This window comes from Pan paniscus, chromosome 11 (assembly GCF_029289425.2).
Source record: "Pan paniscus chromosome 11, NHGRI_mPanPan1-v2.0_pri, whole genome shotgun sequence".
Classification (NCBI taxonomy): domain Eukaryota; kingdom Metazoa; phylum Chordata; class Mammalia; order Primates; family Hominidae; genus Pan; species Pan paniscus.
This window is the reverse complement of record NC_073260.2, coordinates 3,566,746-3,592,941: the sequence shown is the minus strand read 5'-3', so window position 1 is coordinate 3,592,941 and position 26,196 is coordinate 3,566,746. Positions and strand designations below refer to the sequence as shown.

The following is a 26,196-nucleotide window of genomic DNA, read 5'->3' as shown; positions in this document are numbered from 1 at the left end:
AGGCACCACAGTGGGGCCGCTCAGCAGAGGGCTGAGCAGGGGCTGCCCAGCCCACATCCACTCCAGGGTCCTCTGTGCCCTCCCGCAGCTATCTCATCCGCTCCGACCCCCTGGCTCACGTGGCCAGCAGCTCCCAGAGCCGCAAGAGCAGCTGCAGCCACAAGCTGTCGTCCTGCAACCCCGAGACTCGCGACGAGACACAGCTCTGAGCCAGCCCTGCACGGAGCTCAGGCCACCAAGCCCGGGGTCCTCAGGAAGGACGTGGAGGAGCGTGTGAGGACACGGTGGCACTAGCGTGACCCTGGGGATGCCACACTCTACTCACCGTGGCTCCTGGGACTCCACCCTGGAAAGGAGCCCCTCATGCGGGGGGAGGGCCAGCTCACTCCTGGGCACCTGCAGGCTAGCGAGGAGAGTTTTTTAACCTATTTTTACACATCGATGCAGTCCACTTCTCTTTACACAGATGTACCGCAACTCGTGACCAGGGCTGGCTGGGAGGGCAACGCAGGGACTGGACGCCCTGCAGGGCCGAGCCCAGGCTGTGCTGGAGGGTGGGGCTGGGGTGCATGGGGAGGGGAGCAGAACCCAGGAGCCCCGCGTGGGCCACACCCAACTCAGAGCCGGCCTGAGCGTTCACGGCCAGGCGGCCTCGCTTCCTTGCAGCCAAGGGCTGGGGGCCAGGGCTGCTGTTCTGCACTCTGTGGGGTGGGTAAGGGGGACCCTGGGCTGTTTGCTGTCCCAAGCCCCTTCTGGAAGTTAGAAGCAGCAAAGGGCCCGGGGAAGCCGGGCATGTGAGAGGGGTGCGTCCCCAGGTCCCCCAGAGGGCCCTGTCACTGAGGACCTTTCTGAAGGAAGCAGAAGACGCCGTTTCCTCTACTTCACACTGAACTGTCCCAGCCACTGCATCTAGGGGGCATTGGGCGGAAGATGGTGCATTTCCATAGACCATTTTACACTTACCTTTTAAAGCAAAGCCTCATTTTCTAAACCCCTGACTTGTGAAGCACAATTCAGCCTCTGGGCTGGGCCACGTGGAGAGAGGATCTTCTCAGCAAGGCGAGATCCCGGGCGGCGGCTGACATCAGGAGCACCACCCTGCGTCCTTTGCTGCTGGTTCCTTACTGGTTTGTACGGTCAGCGCTGGAAACTTCTATTAAATGGATGCATTCTGGAGGCATGAAGTTACAAGTCAAGTCGCCCTGCTCGTGTTTCCAAGGCTCTCACCCCTCCCAGCCACCCCACTTTAAGGGTTACAAACACCTGCTGGGGTCCCCACCCCAACCCCATAGGCAAGCCCCCATTCCCCAGCCAGGCCAGGACAGTCCTTCCAAAACTCGGGAACCAAATTGTATTTGGCTACTGGTGACTGGATCCTGGTAGCCAGGAAACCTGCCTGGTGGTGGGGGTCCCGGAGTCCAGGAGGGCTGTCTGGTGAGCTGCCCATCAGCCTCACCCCTGCAGCCAGGCATGTCCCTGGGGTGGGCACAGAGACCCCAGGGTCTGCCCGCAGTGGCACAGAACTCATCTGAGGCCAGTGGCTGCTGGGCATCCCCTACACTGGGGGTCAGGGCTGCCCCAGGTGGGGATGTGTGTGCACCTCACCACGTTCACTTCAGGGTACCCCAAGAGGCTGAAGGGGAAGGACCAAAAGGCCGAGGTGCAGCCCCTCCCCAGTGTCAGGGCAGACAACACAGCAGCTGCTGGAGGGGCCGGCCCTGGCCACACAGACTAGCTAGTCCCTTACTCCCGGCCTGCCTGGAACCCTCCTGCTCAGAAGGTGCCCACTAGCCTTCTGTGGGGGACAGAGCCAGACATGGGTGGTCAGGGAGAGGCTGTGTGGATTCAGGGGGCCAGAAAGTCCCAGGACCTTGATGGAGCGGCAGGGATCGATGTTGGGCTAGGGTGGCCAGAGCCTGTCCCAGCAGGGCTGGGGTCTGTCAGGTTCCTGGGATCCAACCAGCGAGCACGTCCTGCCCCACAGTCACCCCGCCCCACAGTCACCCTGCAGCTGGAAGGCCCAAGTCTGCCTCACCTGGGTGGCCTCTCATGTCACCCACACCCTGGCCCCCAGGCGAGGGGGGCTGCACAGCACCTGCAGGGAGGAGAGGGGAGAGAAAAGCCGGTCTGGCTGCTGGGATGGGAGGGCCACAGTTCCAGCAGTGGCAGGGGAAGCTGTAGCCCCTGGAGCCCCACACTGGAAGAGCTGGCCTCTAGGAGGCACCATGGGGGAGTCACCTGACTTATTCGGGATTGACTTGCGATGTGGACGGTGTTCCCGGAGTCCCTTGTGGCCACTCCACCACCGTGAGGCCGGGAGGCATCTTAGCCTTTGAGCCTCTCTCCAAGGGTGAGTGGAGTCCCCCAAAGAGGGCTGGGGGCTTGCTGCCCAAGAGGGGCTGGGTGGGCACTTGGGGCCTCTGAGAACATCAGTGATCCGTTCCCTCCTGCACATTGGTGGCAAGTGGCAGCATTTTCATAATCTCCAGTAATGAGGCCACTTCAGGTCCAGCCCTGGACATCCGAGGAGGAGGCGGGCAGTCCCTGCCCCTTCACTAACCGCAGAGGATGCCAGCTCTAGGCCCCCTGCTCTGCCTGGAGCTCATGCAGGCAGCCGTGGACACAGGTGGCACCCAGCGCCCAGCGGCCTGTGAATCCTCCCGTGGGCAAAGCTGGGAGCCAGGGGCTGGAACTAGGCAGGTCAGTGACTGTGAGATGCCAGCTGCCAGCCCAAGAAAAGCTGCCTGCAGCATCTGGAACCTTCTGTGCTCTCCTTGGCCTCTATGTTCTTCATCTCCAGGTTTAGGGAGCACCCGGGTGCCTCTCTGCTTGTCCCGAGCCCACTCACCAGCAGCCCCGGCTTGCACAGTCATGATATCAGGAAGGTGGGTCCCTACTCCCAGCCGTCCTCGTCCACCATCACTTCTCCCAGCCTCGTGTCCTGCTGACCCATAAAAGGTCCCCCTGCAAAGTACACCAAGTGAAGTAGGATCTGAGCAAAGGTTAAGGGACTGAATTCCCTAAGAAGTCATCACTGCCTAGAATAAGCGAAAAGAATTTTTTTTAATGTTTTACGGTAGAATTATTTGAAACATACAAAATTAGTGAGACACCTGCTATTTTCCTTATTCCTGTTTTTTGTTTGTTTTTATTTTCCTTATACCTAATTCATCTAACAGAAAACTGGGCAGGGTGCAGTGTCTCACACCTGTAATCCCAGCACTTTGGGAAGCCAAGGCAGGTGGATTGCTTGAGCCCAGGAGTTGAGTTTAAGATCAGCGTGGGCAACATGACGAACCCTGACTGTATCAAAAAATACAAAAAAAAAAAAAATTAGCTAGATGTGGTGGCATGTGCATACAGTCCCAGGTACCCAAGAGGCTGAGGAAGGAGGATCACCTGAGCTGGGGAGGTTGAGGCTGCCGTGAGCTGAGATGGCACCACTGCACTCCAGCCTGGGTGGCAGAGAGAGACCCTGTCTCAAACAAAACAAACAAACAAACAAAAAAGAAAAAGAAAATAAAACTGTTTGCTCAAAATCAGAATACCAACAGCGTATTGGGTGATTATCACTCATGGGTGAGTGAAATGTAAGCGCAACGTTAAAAGGGACAGGTGGGAGGAAGCGGGGGCCATCAGTTACAAGTTACCCTGTGACCTGAGAAGCAGTACAGTGTAACTTACAGGGGGATCTGGATGAGCTGCAAACTCTAGGGCAACCACTAAAATACATATACTTATTTTTCTTTTTATTATTTTTTTCTATATATGGAAGTATAATTGATACGCTACAAAAGACAAGACTATGGAATCATATAAAATGCTTAACTGAAACCAGAGAAAGCAGAAAAGAAAGGCAGATAGAAACTAAGACCAAGGGCAACAAATAGAAAACAGTTACAAATATGGTAGATGATAATCCCACGAACCCAGTCATCACATTCAATGTACATGAATTAGTCTAAATACACCAATTAAAAGGCAGAGACTGGCCGGGCGCGGTGGCTCACACCTCTAATCCCAGCACTTTGGGAGGCCGAGGCGGGCGGATGACCTGAGGTCAGGAGTTTGAGAACAGCCTGGCCAACATGTGAAACCCCAACTCTACTAAAAATACAAAAACTAGCCAGGCATGGTGTTGTGTGTGTGTGCCTGTAATCCCAGCTACTCCGGAGGCTGAGGCACGAGAATCACTTGAACCCGGGAGGAGGAGGCTGCAGTGAGCCGAGATCGTGCCACTGCACTCCAGCCTGGACGACAGAGCAAGACTTCGTCTCCAAAAAAAAAAAAAAAAAAAAGACGGAGACTGATAGTGGATTTGTTAAGTCCCCAAGTTATGGAGAGTCACATGACTAGCACGTCAGCCCCAGCTTCAGCAGTCCTCAGCCCTGTCTGTCCTTCTCCACCTCCCACACACACCTCAAGCCTGGATGTGTGTCCAGGCTGGAGGGTTTTAAAGTGACCCCTAGATGGCGCATGGTTTTACAGCCGGCAGTGTGGCCAGCCAGTTCCCCACAGCTCCAGCTCCTGAAGAGCCCCTGGGTACAGGAAGGTGTCCCGCTCAGCAAGCAGATGCTCGCTGCTGGAGAGGTCCAACCTGGTCAGGTGCGCAGGCTGCAAAGGGCACCCATGGCAGGTGGCACAGCTGGTTGGAAGCCAGGAAGAGCTCCTCCAGGCAGGCACCTGCTTGAAGGTGCCAGGTGACAGGTGAGCGATGCAGTTGCCTGAGGACGCATGTACCTCAGTGGGGAAACTGAGGCACGGCCCCTTCATGGCCATGCCGCCTGCCAGGTGTCCAGGCATTGGCTACCATGATCAGCCCCTGCAGTGTCCCCGGGTCCCAGAAAGCTGCCGTCTCTGCCCCACAGCTGCCTGGATGGTTGTGTGTGAGGGCCAGGCTCCAGAGGCCCCACCTTGCATACATGGAAGGCACAGAGTACCTGTGAGGGGCACTGAGACGCGGCCGCTGCAGGGCAAGGGCTTCTCCGTGAGCAGAGGAGTCAGGCAGGACTGAGGACAGAGGATGCTCAGAGAGCAGCCGGCCCAGCCCCTGCACCTGCCCGGAGCCTCGCTGCTCCACTTGCCCTGGCATTCCCGAAAGCAGGCTGCAGAGGAGCCACAGGGCACCCGGGGCAGAGTCTCACGGAGCCCCCAACTCACACATTCGATCTACTGCTGCGACTCCCAGCCCGCCCCAGAGGACAGCAGCCAGGAGCCCTCCTGACCTCCGAGGAGCCCAGATCTCCAGGGGACTGACAGTGGCTTGACCTCCTGTCTGCTGAGCACCGCCGAGCCTCAGCGCCAACCCCGGAGCTCTGCGCTCTCCCAGGATGCCAGCTCCCATCCAGCTGTTCCTGGGCCCCTGCCCTCACTCAGCCCACCCTCTGGCACCACCTCCACACGTGAGCTCACTCTCTTTCTCTGTTCCCCTCTGAGCAGCTGAGCTTCTCCAGCCTTCCCCCATGCTGTCCTCTTCCTCACCCCACTCCCAGTGCCCCCCAAAACACACCCTGAGTCAGGCTGGCTCCTGGCCACTGAACATGAAGGGTGCTGCTGGTTCTCACCTCACTTGACCTCCACTGGACACTCACCCCACCCACCCTCCGAAGAGTCTGTCTTGGCCCTCCTGATTGTCCTCACATAGCCCCAGACTACTGAGGTTTGCCGGTGCTGACCCGTCTACCAGCTCCCCCAGAAGTCCATCCACACTCAAGTCCGGGAACTCGTCAGCCCACTCCACATTCCAAGTGGCTGTCCTGGGGGTACCTCAGACTCCACGTGTCCAAGCCGATCCATCTGTCACACCCTCAAGACCCCATGTCCTCCCTCAGTGTCCCCCACCCACACCCTGAGGTCACCTGCCGTCTCTCACACAGGCACTAGGGGGCGCCTCTGCCCTCTGTCCTCTGCTTCCCAAGCAGCCTCCGCCCTCTCCAGCATCACCGCAGCCGGGAAACGCTCCCTTTCCTGTGCCTTGGGCCCTTTGCCTGTTCTCTGTAACCAGAGCTGACCTTCAAATCCACCCTATCACCGTCTAAAATCCTGGGGTGCAGCGTGACGAAGCAGCCCTAAATTCTGAGAGCGGCTGTGAGTTCATGCTGGGGTGGGCCTTGGGGGCTTGGCCACAGCGCCTGGCACCCAGGATGCTCATGAAAGGCACTGATGGCTGTTTGGGACCAGGCATTCTTCCAGGCATGCGTCAAACACGGCCACCCCTGGAAGGCCCTGGGAACAGCCTGACCCTGGCCGTGCTCTGGAGCTGGCCAGGGCAGGCCCTGCTCCCGGCCCTGAGTTCTTTGCTGCAGCAAACCAGCCCTGTAGAGCAGTGCATGTGGCAGGCAGGACAGGTCTGGAGGAAGCAGCCCACGGTGGCAGCTCCACACACCAAAACACCAGCTCCGCGCTGCAGTCTCCAGTACGCACCTGCCCAGGCACCATGCATTGTTCCCACCTCTCACCACCCTCTACCCGCCCTGCTCGGGCCCTGCAGGGTGGTGGACAAGGCTGCCTGGTCTCAACCTCTTCTGAGGCTGTGCCTCCTCCTCCCTGAGGACACCCTCCTGCCTCCTCCTGTCCCCTGGGGGCCCGCACGCTCCAGTGTCTCGCCTCCAATGTTCCATCCTTAAGTCGTGAGCCGCACCTCCTCTCTCCACCACTCCCCCATGGCACTGCGGCCTCGGTCACATCTCTCTACTGCCCGTGAACTTCAACACCCCCCCAGATGCCATGAATTAATGCAAGCCACCCCTGGCTGGGACCCTTGCCTCCTTGTCTCCAGCCCTGCACCACACCCAACAGCACACCCAGCCCTATTCCAGAACGAATGAGTGAATGAATGAGCAGATGGATAAATGAATGAACAGATGAGCGAGTGGAGGAGTACGTGAGTGCATGGTCATTCTACTCAAAATACAAAGTCCCAAAGGCCAGATGGCAGCTTGTGGCCAGGGTCCTTCACAGTGTGGCCTCCATTTTTCCTTAAAGTCTGGTCCCCCATCCCCCACCACCACCTCCCAGCCCAAGAAGGCCACCACTCTAATAAGAGAGCAGTGAGAAGCAGGCGCTGGCCATGATTCCTGAACCACCTGCCCGTGGCCACCTCCCTCGGATGGCAGCTGCCGTGGTCTCGCTCAGCCCATCATGTTGCCACTTAGCCACCACACTGGCCCAGACTTCCAGTGATGGTGCTGGCACTCGGGGAACAAGAGCGGTAGGACTCGCTGGTCACTTGGCCCAGAAGGCCCACCCACTGCCCTGATCATCAGCCCTGAGACCTCCCATTCCTGCATCCTTCCACAACCATCACCTGCCCAGACCAGCTCCAGGCTCAAGAGCCTGAGCTCCTCAGCATCGCACATTTCTTGGCTTCTGCAAAGACTTCTTAATCACCTCCCAGCCAACCCTGGTCAATTCTTTGGGTCTGGAAAAGGTCCTGCCCAGTCCACCTGCCTGACCTTCCTCCACCAGCCTGCAAAGCTCGGACACACAGGGCTGTGTGCTCAGCGCCGCGCATCCACCCCACAGCACCTTACTCCATGGGTGCTTCCGGTACACACTTAGGGACAGTGTGGCCTCACCACACAGGAGGAACACAGACTTACCATGTGCCGCAGATCCAGGGACGTGACGCCCAAAGTCCTGGATAAGTGAAGCAGGAGCACTGGCCTTTGCGACTCCTTCCATCTCTAGAAATCTCGTTATAAAATTATTAAGATGAGTGAGAGTCACCGGCAACGTTTATTATTTTGCTTCATGACTAACATATGCAACTCTATTCCTTGGATGGCTTTCAAATATTTTACTTTTTATGTTTTTGAGACAGGGTCTAACTCTGCTGCCCAGACTGAAGTGCAGTGGTGGATTCATGGCTCACGACAGCCCCAACTTGCTGGGCTTGAATGATCCTCCTATCTCAGCCTCCCGAGGAGCTGGGACTACAGATTAAGCATCACCAAGCCCGGCTAATTTTTGTATTTTTGGTAGAGATGGGGTTTTGCCATGTTGCCCAGACTGGTCTTCAATTCCTGGACTCAAGCAATCCTCCCACCTCAGTCTCTCAAAGTGCTGGGATTACAGGTTGAATATTTTATAATAAAAAATAGAAATCCTGAGAGGTCCACCTACCTCTGGCAACGTCAACTCTTCAAGCAGTGGATGCACTGCCCACGTGTGACCTCAACAGTGTCCCCCAAACCCACAGGTGGACGTCCTATCCCTGGCGACCTCTGTCATGGGTTGAACGGTGTCCCCCAAACCCACAGGTGGACGTCCTATCCCTGGTGACCTCTGTTATGAGCTGAACGGTGTCCCCCAAACCCACAGGTGGATGTCCATTCCCTGAGGACGTCAGAATGTGATTGTCTTTGGAGACAGGGCCTTTAAAGAGGTAATTAAGTTAAAAAGAGGTCACCGGGATGAGCCCTAATCCAATCTGACTGGTGTCCTTACAAGAAAAGGAAATTAGGCCAGGTACGGTGGCTCACGCCTGTATATCCCAGCACTTTCGGAGGCCGAGGCGGGCGGATCACAAGATCAGGAGACAGGAGATGGAGACCATCCTGGCTAACACAGTGAAACCCCGTCTCTACTAAAAATACAAAATATTAGCCGGGCGTGGTGGCGGGCGCCTGTAGTCCCAGCTCCTCGGGAGGCTGAGGCAGGAGAATGGTGTGAACCCAGGAGGCGGAGCTTGAAGTGAGCCGAGATCACGCCACTGCACTCCAGCCTGGGCGAAACAGCGAGACTCCCTCTCAAAAAAAAAAAAAAAAGTAGTATTAGACTTCTACAGGAAAAATTATCAAATGTTTTGCAAGCTTTAAGAGTTAAATAATGAAGCCACACCAAGTTCATGGATCAATACTATAAAGATGTCAAATCTCTCTAACTTCAAGGCAATCCCAAACCAAATCTCAATTACTGGGGGTTGGGGAGGGGAGGGGAGGGGAGGGGAGGGGAGGGGAGGCTGGGTAGAACCTAACATGCAAAGGGCCAAAAATATCCAAAACGCTCTTAGCGGAAGCAGCTGGTTTACCAGAGAGCGAGTCTCATTATCAAGCGACAGGAATCAGGATCCTGCCTGTGTATTGCACAAATAGACAAGTAGACTGGACTCACTTCCTGTTGCTGCTGTAACAAACTTAGTGACTTCAACCACCACAAACTTATTAACAGCTCTGTAGACCAGAAGTCCGACGAATACCTGAGTTGAGATCAAGGGCATCAGCAGAGCTCCCAGCTTTCTGGAGACTCTCCAGAGAATCTAGAAGCCTTTCCAGCTTCTAGAGGGCATCTGCATTCCTTGGCTCACGGCCCCTCCCTCCATCTGCAAAGCCAGCATTCTGCAGCTCTGTGCTCTCTTCCGCCGGCCCGGTCTTGCTCTGTCCTCTGCACCCATCCCACACTTGAGACACCCTTGTGATGACATGGGGCTCCCCTAACAGTCTATGCTCATCTCCCATCTCAAGATCATCTGATTCGCAACCCGAATTCCATCTTCAACCTTGATTCCCCTTCACTGTGTTAACAAAACACCCAGAGATCAGAATATGGACATCTCTGAGGGTGTAGGGTGGGCACTGCTCTGCTCACCAGAGACCAATGGACTGGAAGTACTGAAACAAAACCACAGCAAAGCTGGCACTGCCAAACAGCAGAGGAAGCATGGCGTGTCCAAGAAGTGGCTCTGGGACCATTAGAGATTCTCATAGAAAAAAAAATGATACGGACTTCCACCTCATTCACAAGCCGTAAGAGCCAAGTCCAGGTGCGTTATAGGCTGAAATACAAACGTCAAAGAAGGTTTACAAGGTAGTTTCCATGGCAGGGCAAGAGTTTTTTATTTTTTTGTTGGTTTTTTGTTTTGTTTTGTTTTGAGATGGAGTCTTAATCTGTCGCCGAGGATGGAGTGCAGTGGCACTGTGTCAGCTCACTGCAACCTCCGTCTCCTGGGTTCAAGCAATTCTCCTGCCTCAGCCTCCTGAGTAGCTGGGATTACAGGCGCCCACCACCACGCCCGGCTAGTTTTTATATTTTTAGTAGAGATGAGGTTTCACCATGTTGGCCAGGCTGGTCTCAAACTCCTGACCTCAGGTGATCCACCTGCCTCAACCTCCCAAAGTGCTGGGATTACAGGCATGAGCCACCACACCCGGCTTAGATTTCTGCAACTCTAATAAGAACATTGACAATCTGGCCACAAAATCTTAAAAACTTCTGTGTATCCACAAACAAAAAAAAATGAAAAGTCACAGAATGGAAGATATTTATACCTTCTGTATATTGTCTTTCAAAAATTTATCTTCTGTAACTTAGGAAAAGATGACTCAGGAGAAAAATAGGCAAAAAGTTTCTACACACACTTCACAGGAGGAAACTCCGTGACCAAAAAAAGATGTAAATAGGCTCCACTTCTGTTGCCATCAAGAAACTGCCAATCGGCCGGGCGCGGTGGCTCACACCTGTAATCCCAGCACTTTGGGAGGCCGAGGTGGGCGTATCACCTGAGGTCAGGAGTTTGAGACCCGCCTGGCCAACATGGTGAAACCCTGTCTCTACCAAAAATGCAAAAATTAGTCAGGCGTGGTGGCATGTGCCTGTAGTCCCAGCTACTAGGGAGGCTGAGGCAGGAGAATCACTTGAACCCGGGAGGCAGAGGTTGTAGTGAGCTGAGATCGCACCACTGCACTCCAGCCTGGGCAACAGAGTGACAGTCCATCTCAAAAAGAAAAAAAAAAAAAAGCAGATTCATCTTCAAAACAATCAACGGACCCTCCACCACCCACTTTCCAGCTGGGTCCACACCTCGCCCAAGTGCTCTGCAGGGAGGGCGTGGCCGGTGCTGTCTCTAACAGAGAGTGTGGGGAGGTGACCCTCAGCCTAACCGCCAATCGTCTGCTGTCGCCTCCCTCCCAGCACCAGGTCGAAGTCTGCACACTCACAAGACTGCTCCACCCACAACAGGCTCCCGGGGGATGAGGTGCCAAACACAAGAGTGTGTTCACAGGCGGCGTTCGTGACACGGCTGCTCTACAGGAACTGCCAGCCTGGCGCGCCGTGGGCTCTGCCCTGTGTACCTGCCCGCCACCCTCAGAACAGTCCTCGCGATGTGGTTACCGTTGGGCTTGACCCCTGTTCCTCGCTCAACACGGCTCCCGTGCCTGCCACGAGCACCCCCGCCCTCCCAAGCCTCCTCCTGAGGAAGTTAGTGGGAGGCTGACTGGAATAGCCCTCTCCAGTGTGCCCAGCCCAGGGCTGGGACTCTTAACCACAAGGCTCAGGGTGCCACCGCCTCACCCCATGTCTGGCCTGGTGTATGTACCAGGGCCCTCCAGAGAGCGCTCCCGAGCCACTTGCAGCCGACGGGCCCTCGCTGTGCCTGGAAGGCAGGGCTCAGGCCGGGAGCCCCATGGTCTCCACCATTCAGACACAGCCTTTGCACCAAATGACTTGAAGTTTTGCAGCTTAGTTTAAAAACCCGATTTGTAGCTAAAATAGTCACACATTTTTAAGTGGTGATCTCATTTCTTTTCTTTCCCTAACAGATAGGCCCACAGTTCTTATAAGGCTAATTTTGTCTGACTACTCCGTGGCTACCATTCCTTCCTGAAAAGCGCTGCCCCTTCCCTTGAGAACATGGTGGCACTCTTACAGCAAGGAGGCTTCCAGGCACAGACGCTCCACCAAGACCCGGGCCCAGGGCAGCATCTTCACCACGCACTGACTGTCCCGTGTGCCGGCCACTGGCACTCACCCAGCACCCACAGGGAAGATGGCCTGGCCTCTGCCCACTGGCCCACCGCTGCTCTCTGACCCGCACTGCAGAGCTCAGGGTGGTCGCACCCTCCCCTTCCCCTTCCACGGCCACCGCCACCACATCACCACATCCTGTGGGCCGCAGGGGACGCTGAGGTACATAACACAGGCTTCCTCTATTGAAGGAGCAAGGGCGGTGTCGCTGACCTCACCCCAACAGGAGGCTTCACCAGCTTTTACCTACACCGCCTGGTGCAGCCAACACGATCTAAGAGCCAACCACAGCCCACCAAGGAAAAGGCCCTGCTGTGCTGCCTGCGGGTGCGAATGGGTCCCCGCGTCCCCTCACCTGGCTGTGTGCCACCTGGGGGCTACACTGTCCACCTCTGGCCCTTGAAGACTGTAATAGAAGAACGACAGCAAAAGTCATCCTCAAGGAAAATAAACACCAAATGCCCAGGCAACCAGCAGGTCTGCCTCCAGGACCGAGTCTGCAGCCAGCCAGCAGCCGGGAGTCTCTTCCCCAGGAATGACAACGCTTGTGCCCCACCAAGTTGACTTCCTGGGATGAGGAAACACTAGCCACGCAACCACACGGCAACCTGCAAGCTGAACAAGAGTCCGACTTGGAGAAACATACACAGAAATAATGCCAATACCGGAACAGAAACCCGCGTGCGCACCATACACCCAACACTCCGCCTTCCCAGCACCTCTAACGGGCCACAGGGACTGTCCAGCTGGCCCGCTTGTACTGGCAGTTAAATGTCTGCTAAAATAGGGCAAAAATATGTATCCATAAATATAATTTAGAAGCAAAATATGATGGGGGGAACTTTGGTGACAAATATTGGGAACCACTGATTTTAAAACCAGAACAAGCACTTTGTCAAAAGTTTACTGGGCTGGATGCTCGGGATCTGCTTTTCTCTAAGTATGCTCTACTTCAAATTTTAAAAGAATATGGATTGCATTATAATGAAAACAAAAATTTACCACCTGGTATAAAAGGAAATTAAAAAAGGTGTCCTGGAAAAAACGGAAATTAGAGAGATTTATCAGTTCAACTAAAAAAATCACTTTTTAAAAAACCCAAGATTTTTTTTTTTTTGAGACAGTCTCGCTCTGTCACCCAGGCTGGAGTGTAGTGGCGCGATCTCGGCTCACCGCAACCTCCTCCTCCCAGGTTTAAGTGATTCTCCTGCCCCAGCCTCCTGAGTAGCTGGGACCACAGGCGCGCGCCACCACGCCCGGCTAATTTTTGTATTTTTAAGGGAGATGGGGTTTCATTATTTTGGCCAGGCTGGTCTCAAACTCCTGACCTGTCAGGTAATCTGCCCACCTCAGCCTCCCAAAGTGCTGGGATTACAGACATGAGGCACCACACTCGGCCCTAAAAAACCCAAGACTTTAAATGCCTGTCCCGAAGCGTCAGCACCCCACAGTGCACACTGACGCAGGCCCAGGGGCTGCACGGGGAAGACACAAAGCGAGCACCCGCTGGGCTCCTCTGGGCCCAACTCCAACAGCCGGTGCCTCTGCCAGCACGCCTATCATACAGGAGTCTCCATCTAAACCACCGTGTTATTAATCATTTCAACTATAAAGAGAACTTACTTTTCATGATAGCATGAAACTAGAAGGACGTGTATCATTCTTTTCCACAATGAGAGAGAAAGGACACGAGATCTCCTCCAACTGGGAGTAAGCAAGCCGGGTGCCATGTGGGCTTTTCTCGACCTTGCCCTGTGGCAGCAACATGGATCCTGCAAGCATCATCCCCGTGTGCCCCCGACAGCATGTCTCAAGCCCCGTTTGTGGCAAGCCACACTCAGAGCAGGATCCTCCTCCTCCTGAAGGCTGTCTGCACAGATGAAGCCAACATGCTATGCACATCTGCATGGCAGGCCGCACCCTCAATCACAGGCTGCCAGAGCTGAAGGACCTTAGTTTGCAGTTCGAGAGCATCATTTACCAGATGAAAAAAAGAGAGCTACTGAGAAGTGGCTCCAAGGCCAAGCTGGTTAGTTGCTGACCATCATCGCGATACTAGCGTAGAACTTCATTTGTATGGGAAATGTGGTTTAACACTTTTGAACCAGAAGCAACCCAAATTTTTCACTGCAAATAAATATTCTACCCTGAAACAAATCATTCAGCAATTCATTCACAAGTTTTGTGCCTGGGCTTGACTATGTGGAGTGGAGTCTGCTCATCTATTTCTTTGCCTTATCATGCATTCCCATTATATGTTGCTTTGGTAAAGTATTGCTACGTGAGAAATAACTGGGGAAATTTAACTTGCTCTTTCTAAAGGAGAAAGAACAAAACCAGGCATCTGCAAAGAGCTTGCAGGTGGAGATCTCTCCTCTTCTAGATGGCGGACGGACGAGGGCACTGACTTCCACAGCTGAAATTTACTTTCCCAGTTCATAATCCTGGAAAACGGCACGAGGAGGAAGGAGAGGAACTTGCCATCTGTACGGCGAGATGCTCCCGGGAGCCCAAGTTTCTTACAAGAGCAAGTTCTGCTCTCTGAACCCTCTAACAAACCCCACAGCCTGGGCCTTCAAATGTGATAAACTGAAGCAAATGGAGACTGTGAATGACAGAATATCCTACATGGCTCTGCTGGTGACGTCCGAATCCCTTGGACTGCCCTTAAAAATACACCTCCACCTTCGAAGCCATAAAAAACTCTAGACAAACAGTAAGGCACCTACTCAAGCCCTGTAAGAAAAGGGAGGTGTGAAAGTCAGAGATGCAGTCCTGGGTGTGTCTGCTTCCCAGTAACACAGACAGACTTGACCAAAACAATGATGGAGAGATACAGCTACAGTCCTTTTCAAAAACATTCACAGAAAAGGTGAAACTCAACTCCTTTACAGATGCCCGTTCGCACTTCTCACAAGTCAAACCCCATTGCACAAAATAAATCACAATCAATTGTAAAACATTCTCCAAGTGATGAATTTTTAACAGAAAATTTTATTTCAATAAATATTTTGCCCTCCAAGTGACAACTACAATTTCAGGGAGGTAAAAGTATAACCTAGAAGTAATTTAGAATTATTCCACTTTTCAATTTTGCCTGAGTGAAGAATACAGTTTGGGCCTGAAGTCTGCTAAGAGACTGCACCGCAGTGACACGTGTAGAAAGTCAAAAGGACACATGGAAAGCAGTCCATCTTTGGTGCACGCACACAGCCATGTGCATGCACACGTGTGGGTAGAACGTATCTGCACATACATGCGTAAAATAATGGGACTCACGCAAGTTTCATTTCTCTTTCAACCCTTCTGGGCTCCCAGAATTCTAGCATTACCAAGGATTTACACATAAACTTCATCATACATTGAATCATTTGGTTTACACTTTCTTTACAAAGTTATATCCTAAATGGGTAGAGCAGCTTGTCTTAAATAACAAGGTTAGAATTCTGAGACACAACGAAAGTTGTGCAAGCTTTCCGCTGAAAGAAATTTGCAACGAGACACAAATACCACTGCAGGGGCTTTGAATATAGGAGACATTGATAAACAGAGTTATAAGTCAGTGTTATCAACTGCAAAATCATGACTTTACCACCACCCAAGCCAGAAAGGCCCAAAAGCACCACCACGAAAATTAATCCTGTGTCTGAAACTTTTCAAGACTAATTAAAAGGGTTGCTGTGTCCAAGCATGAAGAATGCAGGGACGCTTCTGTCAATCATTAGGCGAACACTGGCCTGGGGACTTGGGACATCAGGAATGTCCATGCCACATTAGTGCTTACTCGCAACAAACAGTGAAAACTACACGCTTAAGGACAAGTTTCAGGATGTTCCACACACTGACTCCTTCCATGGAGAAAATCCAGAATTGATTCAGACGTCCCATGGGAATGCAATTTTCCAGCTCTATGCCAGATATTTTCTAGCTCTTCATTAAAAAGAATCCAATTCCACTGACTTCGATAGGGCCATGGTAAAGAACAATGTGAAACTCCTATAAAGCAAGGAGTTGGTGTCGCCTGGTCAGCGAAATGAGCCACAGCAACCTCACACATACGATTCGATGTAAAGCAAATTAGTTCATCACTTTATTACATCTTAGTGCTTTCTTAAAATAAATACAGTAATATCATATCAAACATACAGTGAGAAATAAAGCCCACGTGTGAAAGTATGGTAACAGAAAGCTCACTCAGGACTGTGTAACTCAGCACTTGAGAAATCATACAGCCTTTAGTTCCCTATTTACAGGACAGAGAGCGGCTGTGTCGAACACGATATATACAAAATCGCAAGAGACTGTACTTTTCTTCAAAGGACTGAGGAAAGGGGAATAAGACCTATAATTCCTTCTAGCCTTCTGTACCATGTTCCCTCCTTATGTACACGACTCACTCATGTTTTTTGTCTATCTAAAATTATGTAACAGTTAAATTTGTCTTTTTCTCCCAATTATTGATCTTTTGATTTTTTCTGCAGTTTGAGATAGATTCAAGTAACACTCCCAAGAAAATATGTGCAAAACTAATGTTAGTGGCTCCAGAATCTTCCGGCAGCTGGTCAGTTGCAGCAGTGTCTGGCAGCCATGGCTGGCACGCACCTGCTCCTGGGAATGTCCGCGCTCCACAGAAGCATCAACACCATTGGGACCAAGGCAGAAAGAACCCAAAGCCATCCACTTACTTGGAGTTCTGAAATAACTGCAAATAACCACTTAATTGTTTTTAAATAGGCAACAAAACAAAAGTATCCATCTACAGGGGAAACGGCACGCTCCTCTGAGAGCATGCAGCGCTTCCAGATGCAGAATCCAGACAGGACAAGCCGTGACCTAACAAAACCACTGAAGGGACTGTCAGCTTAAGTGCATCACCTTTTGGGACAAACATGCTCAGAATGAAAAATATTCTACTTTACCAAAATCTGTCTTTATTAAAGTGAACAAACCATTAGAGCACTACCCAAAACTTAATGAATGATGGCTGCAGTTGGCTCAGCTTGCCTACTTGAAATGAGGCAAACATCAGCTCCTAGTGCCATTCCCCATCCTCATGACTGCGTGCCAGAAATCATCATCTTCACATTTGTAAACGTTATTTTAGCAGAAGACAGACTTTGCAGATTTCAGTGCTTTTAGTGAACTGGTATTTTCAGTAAACTTTTTCTGAGCAGCAAGGGATAAGAATTTTTTTTCAGAAATCTTAGAATTGGATATAAATGTTGGCAGTAGACACAATCAATAAATATCATATAACTTCTCAAATGAAAAAGATTTCCCATTATGAATTCCTTTGCTATAGACATTCAAACACCCCAAGCCAAGATTGAGCCTCAGTCCTATAGTCACTTGAGATTACAGCTGGCCAAAATGAGGGTGTCAGGCAATGTGCAAGGGGGCGAGGTGAGAAGCAAGAAAGCAAAGTGGATCACGTCTAATCTATGCTGAAGGAGAACTTCAAGTAAGGGAGCTCCGTGGCCCGGGACCTGGCTGTGAACACCCTCCGCTGGGAGCCTCAGTGGTCAGCAGTGGCCACAGCAGTGCGAGCCACTGCAAAAGCGGCATCTACTCCCCCATCCTCACCCTGCCTGGCATCCTCTGCGTGAGATGAGCGCTGAGAGAGGGGTTTTCTTCTGCTGTCTAGAAACCTCTTTGCAAAAGGTCTGTGACTTTGCACACTTCGTACCCAAATAGATGAAAACAATAAATAAGGACCCCGTGGCACCCTCTGGATGCCAGCCACAAGGGCATCATTTACGAGTCTGGGTCACCCTTTGGACGCCAGCTGCACCGGGGTCATTTACGAGTCTGGGCCTTCTTTGGCACTGCAGGCCGCTTGGGCTGCCACAGGTGGTTGTGGATTGTGAGTGCGTCCACACTGACAGACATGGTTTTGGCTGGGATCAAGTTAAACTGTTTTCGGTCTGAGCTGTATTTATACAGTTTGTCGATCATTTTCTTGGTGATGTTCTTTGGCCCCGTGCCAGTGAGTTTGTAGATTTCCTCAGTATCAGGATAGTAGCAGTAAAGCGCCCTGAACTGGCAGCCAGCATCACGAAACAGTATGATGTAGTGATTGGCATCACACTTCTCCAGCTCCTGTGCAGAGAGAGAAAAGGGGAAGAGACAAACACTTCAGGGCCACTCCAATTGCCACGAGTTGGGCTCCCACAGCGGCTCAACCAGCACCGCTCCGTGGGAAGCTCTCCCACCCGTCAGCTACGGCCTGCCTGTTGTAAACAATTACAGCAGACCCCTGTACGGGAGCATTATATGCCATTGAGACTTTACTTAAGAAGTCTAAGCAAGCAAGGGGGAAAAAATGCTTTTACGATTAAGTGGAAAAGCATATGAAAAGATGCTCATCATCAGCCACCAGAGAAATGCCAGTCAGAAAGAGACGTCGCGTCATGCCCACAAGGACGGCTGGAACCCAGAAGCAGGGCGGTAACGAGTGCTGGCGAGCCATGGGGCTCTTTCACTGCCAGAAGGATACAGAGCACAGCAGCTGCTGTGAAAAACAACTTGGCTCTTCTCCAAACCATCAGGCAGTTACCGTGGGACCCAGCAATTCCTCTCTCACATATGTACTCAAGGGAAATGAAAACACGCATCCATACAAAACACTGCATATAAATAACAGCACTATCCCTTCACAGGCAAAAAGTAGAAACGAAAATATCACATGTACCCCCCAAAAACATGCACATCTGTTCCCTATCAATAAAAAATGTTTTAAGAAGAATCAACCCAAGTGTGCATCAGCAGATGACGAGATGAACAGCATGGGGTCGGAGCATGCAATGGAGCATTATCCAGCTATGAAAAGGAATGGAGGTCCGGTACACACTACACTGAGAAACCTCAGAGCATCACGCTAAGTGAAAGAAGCCTGACCCAAAAGGTCATATAAATTATGATTCCAGTTATATAACAGGCAAATCCACGGAGACAGACTGGCAACCGCCAAGAGCTTGGGTGCAGGAAGACTAGGGGAGTGACTGTTCACGGGCGTGGAGTTTCTTTTTATGAGGATGAAAATGTTCTGAAATTAGGCGGTGGTGATGGTTGTGCTACTCTATTAATGTACTAAAAACCACTGAATGGTATAACTTAAAAGGGTGAATTTTACGGTATGTGAATGATATCTCATAAAGCTGTTTGGGCCGGGCGCGGTGGCTCACGCCTGTAATCCCAACACTTTGGGAAGCTGAGGTGGGCGAATCACTTGAGGTCAGGAGTTCAAGACCAGCCTGGCCAATATGGTGAAACCCCATCTCTACTAAGGATACAAAAATTAGCCAGGCGTGGTGGCACATGCCTGTAGTCCGAGCTACTCAGAGAATCGCTTGAGCCTGGAGGGGTGGAGGTTGCAGTGAGCTGAGATTGCACCACTGCACTCCAGTCTGGGCGACAGAGTGAGACTCCATCTCAAAAAAAAAAAAAAAAGAAGAATCTGAAGTATGACAAACTGCTGATGCCTGTCGCCGCGTTTGTTGATTGTATTTAAAAGTTTAAAACGCATCTTCAAGTGTTTTGGTAACTTTTAAAAACAAACCCTCCACACGCCTGGGAATGGGAGTGCACCTGGGTCTGCCCTCACAGTTCTCCACATGCGGCCCAGGCATCCTGAGGCCTTCCCAGGAATCTCAGGGTCAAGCCCTCGACCTCGAAAGGCTAAGGCCTCATCGCCTCTCCCAAGTGTGCGGCAGAACCTTCCCAAGGCCCTGGGCTGTGTGGTTGTAATGGACGGAGGGCCCGAGCGGCTGAGATGCCAGCCCTCTTATGTCAATGCCACTCTTCTATTTATTTGGCTTTAGAAAAGTTACTTTTCATAAATATGCAATGTATCAGCATATAATGGGGTTTATTATTTTAAATAATACGTATTTTTTAAAAGAATCCAAAACTGTATATATAATACTGATTTCAACCCTACTCACTGTGTTTAAATATGAACAGAATTAGATGCCAAAAAGAAAGAAACATTTAATTTGTAGGGACAGCGGGACTGTGGGGAGTGGGGTTCATCTTATTTACTTATTGCTGCCTGCGCGATAAGGAAGCGTGTGGTGCCCACAGCTTACGTGGCACAGCTGAGAGAGCTGCTGTCCTAGAAAGGCCTGCCTGCTGGGCGGCCCTTGGTGGGCACCTGGGAACTTGCTATCTGCAGAGCTCGCTCCCAGTCACTCACTGGCAAGACAGGAGGGCCTCCTGAGCCTGAACTGCTGGTCTGCACGCTGACGCTGGTTTCCTCCCAGGCGTCAGGCACACTGCTGCACACTGGGCAGGGAGTGTGCCTTGTGACCAGCCCCCAAGGAGAGCTCAGGGCATCCAGTCTCAAAAGGGCTTTCCATGGCCCACAGGCTGCTGTGGATCCACTGCTGGAAGAACGAGAGCAGAGGGAGCCGCACAAGGCCTAGCCCCGCCTCTGTCTTCTCCCTCTTCACCCAGTGGCTGTGGCTCCCTCCACAGTGCTGGAATAAATCTAAGCCCTGGGTCGACTCCACACTGAGGGCCACGAGTCCTTCCAGTGCATCTCCGCACACAGGGTGATCCTGGGGGCCACTGATACAGGGGGCCAACCACCTCTCCGTGTGGAAATCTAAGCAGGAAGGGCATGACCATGGCCTCTTCTGTCCCCAGTGCCACGAGACCTGCCTAGGTCGGGGCCATTCTTAGTCTAGATGATCTTCACTATCAAGAAAAGAACACATCCGTTTTAAAGTGGGTCACAAATTCCGTATGTCACTTTAATTTTTACAACTAAACCAACTAAGGACCAGGGGTTAGTCTTAATTATTAAAAAGCAGAATTTCTGGTGGATGACAGATTGTTGCATAATTTTCATTCACTCATTCACAAGCCGTTGTATCCCAAGGCCAGCAACTTAAGGCCACACACCAGCCTGAATCTGGGGCAGGGTCCAGTGGCTCTGCCTCCTCTCCCCTGGAATCCCAGTCCTGCCCCTCAGGGGCCAGCCTAGACACCGTGCAGGACCCTCAGATTCCTGCTTCCAAGCCCCTCCCTGGGCATGCACACTGGGTGCTCCGGAGTCCACACGCTCAGCGGGTGCGCACCTCTTCCCTCCCTCCCCACTCCATCCTCCCCAACCCACCACTCCGTCCTCCGTCCTCGGTCCTCCCCAACCCACCGCTCCAGCCCTGGCCCCTGTTCCTCACTCACCTCCAGGCTGCCTCCCTGGCTTCCCTGCTGACTGCTCTGATCTACTGGGAAGGGCAGGTGGGTTCCCAGCTCTCCTCTGCCCACACCTGCATCCACTATCTCACTGAGTAAAACTATGTCTCTCCTCAGCCCAGAGGCACCACATGAGGATGTAGCCTCTGAACCCTGCCCCGTCCTCCTGGGTGTTCCTCCAGCACAGGCTCACTGCAGCCCCTGGACCTTGGCACTCCTCACTCCCACCTGCCTGGAACGGCCTCTTCCCTGAAATCTGCATTCTCCCTAGTAACTCTCGTGCATCAAAGATTAGGGGTGTTTTCTTTTAAAAAGAACCCTTAATTTATAAACACTTTTTATTCCACATAAAAACTGAGGTTGAAACATGATACTTGCCTCCAATATGGAATTCTTGTGGGGTTCGTTCACTTTTCCAGCCAGGCAGCAATGGGATATGGCATTGTGAATAATCGGCTTGTTTGATTTACTACTGGGCTCCTTAAAGAGCTTGGGACCTAAGAAACGAGGCCAGGGTTGGTAAAATTATTATTTTAAGGCACGAACACACACAAAAAAGAAAACCAGCAATGTCTTAGAAGCAAGCAATGGGTAGGCTGAATTACAGATATTTATGATTATTTAAAAATGGGAAGTAAAAACCACTTAAATTTATTCAAAAGAATTTTAAGTTATAAATTTTTAGACAACTAAAGACAAAGTAATCAATAATTTATCCCCTTTCTAAATTCAGTGTCTTAACTATAAAAAAAAGACAAAACCAGGTAAATAACTTGTAAAAAGTCTAAAGTTCAAAGGCCCCGGGACATACACCTCAGCCACAGCAGCACCTCCAGTTCACTGTGCCCTGAGCCCACGCCTGCTCCAAGGGCAGCTGGTGAGAGCCAAGCACTTCCACCACTCCCGGGCTCTGCTGCCCCCAGGTCCGCTGCCCCCTGCACAGCAGACAGCAGGGCAGATGACCAGGAGGGCAAGGCAGGCCTAAGAGCTTCTACTAAACCACATGCCCATTTCAGCACCAAAGAGCTCAAATTAGCTCTCTTTCACTACATCAAACATCTTTGTTAGAAAAATACTTTTTAGACCAAACTAGAGAACAGATATTGAAAGAGCCACGCAAAGGCGTGTGGCCATGCCCACGATGACCTCTAAGGAGGGCGAAGGCCGTCACCTGTGTACTCGGCCACTGAGGCCAGGGAAGATGCCGCCGACGCGGTCTCCCAGTCTCGGTCTGTGCTCCTGCTTGCGTTACGGCTCAGTATGGGCAGGGCTTCCATCGATTCCACTCTGCAGGCAGAAACAGACAAGAGACAGGCAGGTGAAGCGCTGGCTTCCTCTCACCACTGCTGGCAAGGGGCTGGCCCGCAACCAGGATAGGAAGCACATCAGCAGGGGAGGAGGCTTTCGGTGACAGTGGGGGCTCGAGTTGCCTCAACTCCCACACAGTACAGACACTCCGAGCAAAATACAAAAGCAAACACTTCAGGCACTAGGGAGTGACGAAGACAGACAGAGGGAAGTCAGCCCTTCACCGAAGGGGTTCACCTCCACGAAGCCCTTGCTCCAGGCACTGCCCCCGTGAGCAGGGCACAGGCACAGCACGGGGCACAGTGCTGCTGGCTCAGGAGGCCACAGGATGAAGTTTGGGCCACCTGTGCTGCTGCCCAGCCAGGGATGAGACCTAGGGAAGGAGAGGCCACAGCAGGCCGAGTCTGAAAACTTGGGTCCCAGTGACGCTGATCCCTGGAAGGCCTGAGCTCCACCCTGCAGGGAATTCTCCACTGAGCACAACAGATGCCGAAAGGCTGGACAAAGCTGCTCAGAGATGTCGGCTGCTGCTCTCACAAGGGAGGCAGACAGAGCTGGAGTCTGAATCCAGCCAGGGTAACTGACCACCAGAACAAAAATCCAAACAGAATCTGCAGTCCCTCGGAGGGATCTGCCACAAAGCCCAGAGACAACAAGGAGCCATGAGACGGGTGAAGAGACAAGAAAACACGGCCCACAGGTGCACACAGAGCAGGAGCCACACGCTGTGCGTATAAAAATAAAGGGACACATGGGCAAGGGAAGCCCTTGCTCCCACGAGAGCTGACAACACGCGTGGAGGAAGCGGTGAGCAGGAGCTCCATGGTGGTCACTAAAGCCCCTGCGGGACAGTTCCGTGAGGTCCAGACCAGTCCCCAGCCTCTCTCCTGAAGTTACTTTCTCATCACAGGAGCGGTCCCGGGGCCCACCTGAGAGGCTGCGTTGAGAAAGACGCACACTCACTTCTGGGCTGCTCAATCAGCAGCGCGAGGCCTCAGTCTCATCACAGGAAGCCGATACTGAGAGGCAGCCAGAAGGATAACTGACCTGTGGTTACCAAAAGTCAAGGTCCAGAAAAACACAGAAAGGCTAAGGAACTGCTCTGGATCGAAGGAGACTACAGGGACACGGCATTTCAAGGCCATTCATCGCCCCAAACCAGATCCTGGACTAGGGAACAACACAGTTGTCAGGGACACTCTTGGGATAGCTGAGGACAGCAGAATGGGGACCGCAAATCGGATGAAAGTGCTGCCTTGGTAACTGGTAACACGAGAAAACATTCTCGTTCTAGGAAATACACACTTAAGTATTTAAGCATAAAAGGCCAGACATCTCCAACGGAGTGGTTTTTTTCTGTTTATTTTTGCTTTGGGGGGTTTTCTGGCAGCGTCTCACTCTGTTGCCCAGGCTGGAGTGCAGTAGCGTGAGCACAGCTCACCACAGCCTCAACTTCCTGGGCTCAAGCGATACTACCACCTCAGCCTCCCAGGTAGCTGGGACTATAGGTGCATGCCCCCACACCCAGCTAACTTTTTTTTGTATTTTTTGTAGAGATGGGGGGGTCTCACTCTGTTGCCCAGGCTGGTCTGGAACTCCAAGGCCCAAGTGATCCTCCTGCCTCAGCCTCCCAAAGTGCTGGAATCATGGGTGTGAGCCACCACGCTTGGACTCCAACGGACTCAAAACGATGAAGAAGCAGGTGTGCACGTGTGGGGTGGGGGACAGGGGAGGGTGATAAGGTGAAGGCTGCCACGTTTAACCAGCTGGGGAGCCCGTGTGAAGGGCACTGGTATTCCTGATGACATGATTGCAACTATTCTGTAAATGTGAAATTATATCAAAATTAAAGTTACAAAAGCCTCTCTCACCGTGTTTCATCAGGAAGTCCCACCCTGCCCCTCCGAACGTCCTCCAGCCCCGTGCCGGCGGCCGTCTCAGGCCCCTTACCGCTGAGAGGGTGTGCCCCCGGAATGAACGCTCTCGGGTTCTGTTGTCGCCGCAGAGGCCAAGGACAGGCTGGAGCCTGACTGAGTCCGGCTCAAGTTATCAGCTGCCAGAGACAGAAACAGACGACGGTTCATGAACGGATTCCGACAGACAAGTACCTGTCCCCTGTACCTGTTCCCCTCACCCCGCCCTGCAGAGCTCGGCCACACAGGCCGCGTCCCCACCCCATCCCGGGGAGCCGGGCTGCGCCTGGAGGTGCCGCACATCTCAGAGCATCTGGTCTCAACATTGTCATTAATGAAACGGGGATAATCATCTCCACCCTTCCCGCCTCACACCACTCTTGATGACAAAATTGAAATGAGCTGAAGAACGTGAGGCCGCCGCCCGCGGAAGGAAGCGCTGCCCGCGTGAGGTCCGGGGCTGCTTACGGGTGGAGGAGCACTTGGTGCCGGAGTCGCTGCACGACTCTTCCCGGTGCACCGACTTCGGCCGCGGCTTCTTCGGCTTTGACTTGGGCTTGCCGAGCCCCTGCTCCTCTAGGATCTGCTGCTGCTTCCTCCGCAGGTACTCCTGCTTGATGAGCTCGCGCCGCGCCTTCTCCTCCTCCTTCCGCACCCGGTCTTCCTCAGCTTTGCGCCTGGGAGAAACACACGCCCAGACACTGCTCGGTCACGGGGCTTCTTCCACGACGCCTGCGCCGCGGGGCTCTGTCCAGGCGCGTTTCTCGGGTTCTCCCCGGCCGCTGGGACCAAGAGTGGCCAGCCTCCACAAGCGGGACACAGAGGCTGCAAGGGCAGTCCTGCAGATGACCCACCGAGGCCACACAGCCTCCCTGGCCACCGGCAACGCACGTCCTCACTGAAGATCAGCAGGGGCCGTGAAAGTTCGGGGAGGCGGTCCATGGGAGGAGTAAGACCGTCACGGGCACTCATTGCCATGGTCCATGCTCAGTGCCAGCAACGGGACCGGGGCCGCCAGGGACCCACCAGGCTCCTGCTCAGTCTGCTTTCCCCCCCGGCGGGACGCTTACCGGGCTTCGTCACGCTTGAGCTCCACCTCCGCTTCCAGCTGCTGCTTGCGCACGCGGGCCTCCTCGGCCTTGCGCTGCTGCTTCAGGAGGAAGGCCGCCCGCTTCTTGGCGAGCTCATCTTCCGCTTTCTGTTCATCCTGCAAGACAGAGGCCACACAGAGCATGACAGGAACCCCCTCAGACGCCGGACACGGCCGCACTCGACCCAGCAGCCGACTTCCACTACGCTTTTAAAAGTTCAACGCATAAAGACTTCTATGCTTTTCTTTAACCGTTACAGACTCTGAAATACGAATGAAGACAAACCAGGGCATTTCAAAGGCGCTCGGCATCACCCAATTTCCCAAACATCTCACGAGATCCAGTTTGCCTTAAAAAGTACACGTATATTTCCAAAATAAGAGCGAGGCTGGGCAGAATGGCTCATTCCTGTAATCCCAGCACTTTGGCAGGCTGAGGTGGGTGAATCACTTGAGGTCAGGAGTTCAAGACCAGCCTGCCCAACACGGCGAAACCCGGTCTCTATTAAAAATACAAAAATTGGCTAGATGTGGTGGCTCACGCCTGTAATCCTAGCACTTTGGGAGGCCAAGGAGAGTGGATCACCTGAGGTCAGGAGTTCAAGACCAGCCTGGCCAACATGGCGAAACCCTGTCTCCACTTAAAAAAAAAAAAAAATACAAAAATTAGCCGGGCATGGTGGCACACGCCTGTAATCCCAGCTACTCAGAAGCCTGAGGCAGAAGAATCGCTTGAACTCGGGAGGCAGAGGTTGCGGTGAGCCAAGATCATGCCCTTTTACTCCAGCCTGGGCGACAGAGCCAGACTCTGTCCAAAAAAAAAAAAAAAAAAGCGAAAAAGTGAATACTGAAGTTGGTCACGAATTTGTTTACATTTCAGAAGTGCAACCACCAAATAAAGCTTGCCTCTTTTGCTAAGATCCACCTGATGATTTGGTATCC

The 26,196-nt window shown here is 52.6% G+C and overlaps 2 protein-coding genes across 20 annotated transcripts in view; one reads left to right on the top strand and one right to left on the bottom strand.

The window, feature by feature from the left end:
• KCNT1 (potassium sodium-activated channel subfamily T member 1) overlaps positions 1-3,545 on the top strand; it is a 96,143-nt gene extending 92,598 nt beyond the window's left edge. For 7 of the 13 annotated variants that reach the window (XM_057298599.2, XM_034929464.4, XM_034929467.4 and 4 more), the window contains one exon: positions 89-1,191. In XM_057298599.2, the coding sequence (XP_057154582.1) occupies positions 89-209 (121 nt within the window). In that variant the 3' untranslated portion in view covers positions 210-1,191. Of the gene's footprint in view, positions 1-88 lie in introns of all 13 variants that reach the window. The other 6 variants (XM_034929468.4, XM_034929463.4, XM_057298602.2 and 3 more) reach the window with 1 other exon arrangement.
• Positions 3,546-15,806: 12,261 nt separating this feature from the next.
• The window catches only part of CAMSAP1 (calmodulin regulated spectrin associated protein 1), a 97,022-nt gene continuing 86,632 nt past the window's right edge, over positions 15,807-26,196 (bottom strand). For 6 of the 7 annotated variants that reach the window (XM_034929490.3, XM_034929489.3, XM_034929491.4 and 3 more), the window contains 6 exons: positions 25,235-25,371; positions 24,633-24,841; positions 24,202-24,304; positions 22,115-22,230; positions 21,322-21,440; positions 15,807-17,844 (listed from right to left, as the gene is read on the bottom strand). In XM_034929490.3, coding sequence (XP_034785381.2) covers positions 17,542-17,844; positions 21,322-21,440; positions 22,115-22,230; positions 24,202-24,304; positions 24,633-24,841; positions 25,235-25,371 — 987 coding nt within the window. In that variant the 3' untranslated portion in view covers positions 15,807-17,541. Of the gene's footprint in view, positions 17,845-21,321; positions 21,441-22,114; positions 22,231-23,214; positions 24,073-24,201; positions 24,305-24,632; positions 24,842-25,234; positions 25,372-26,196 lie in introns of those variants that run through there. The other variant, XR_010108989.1, reaches the window with a different exon arrangement.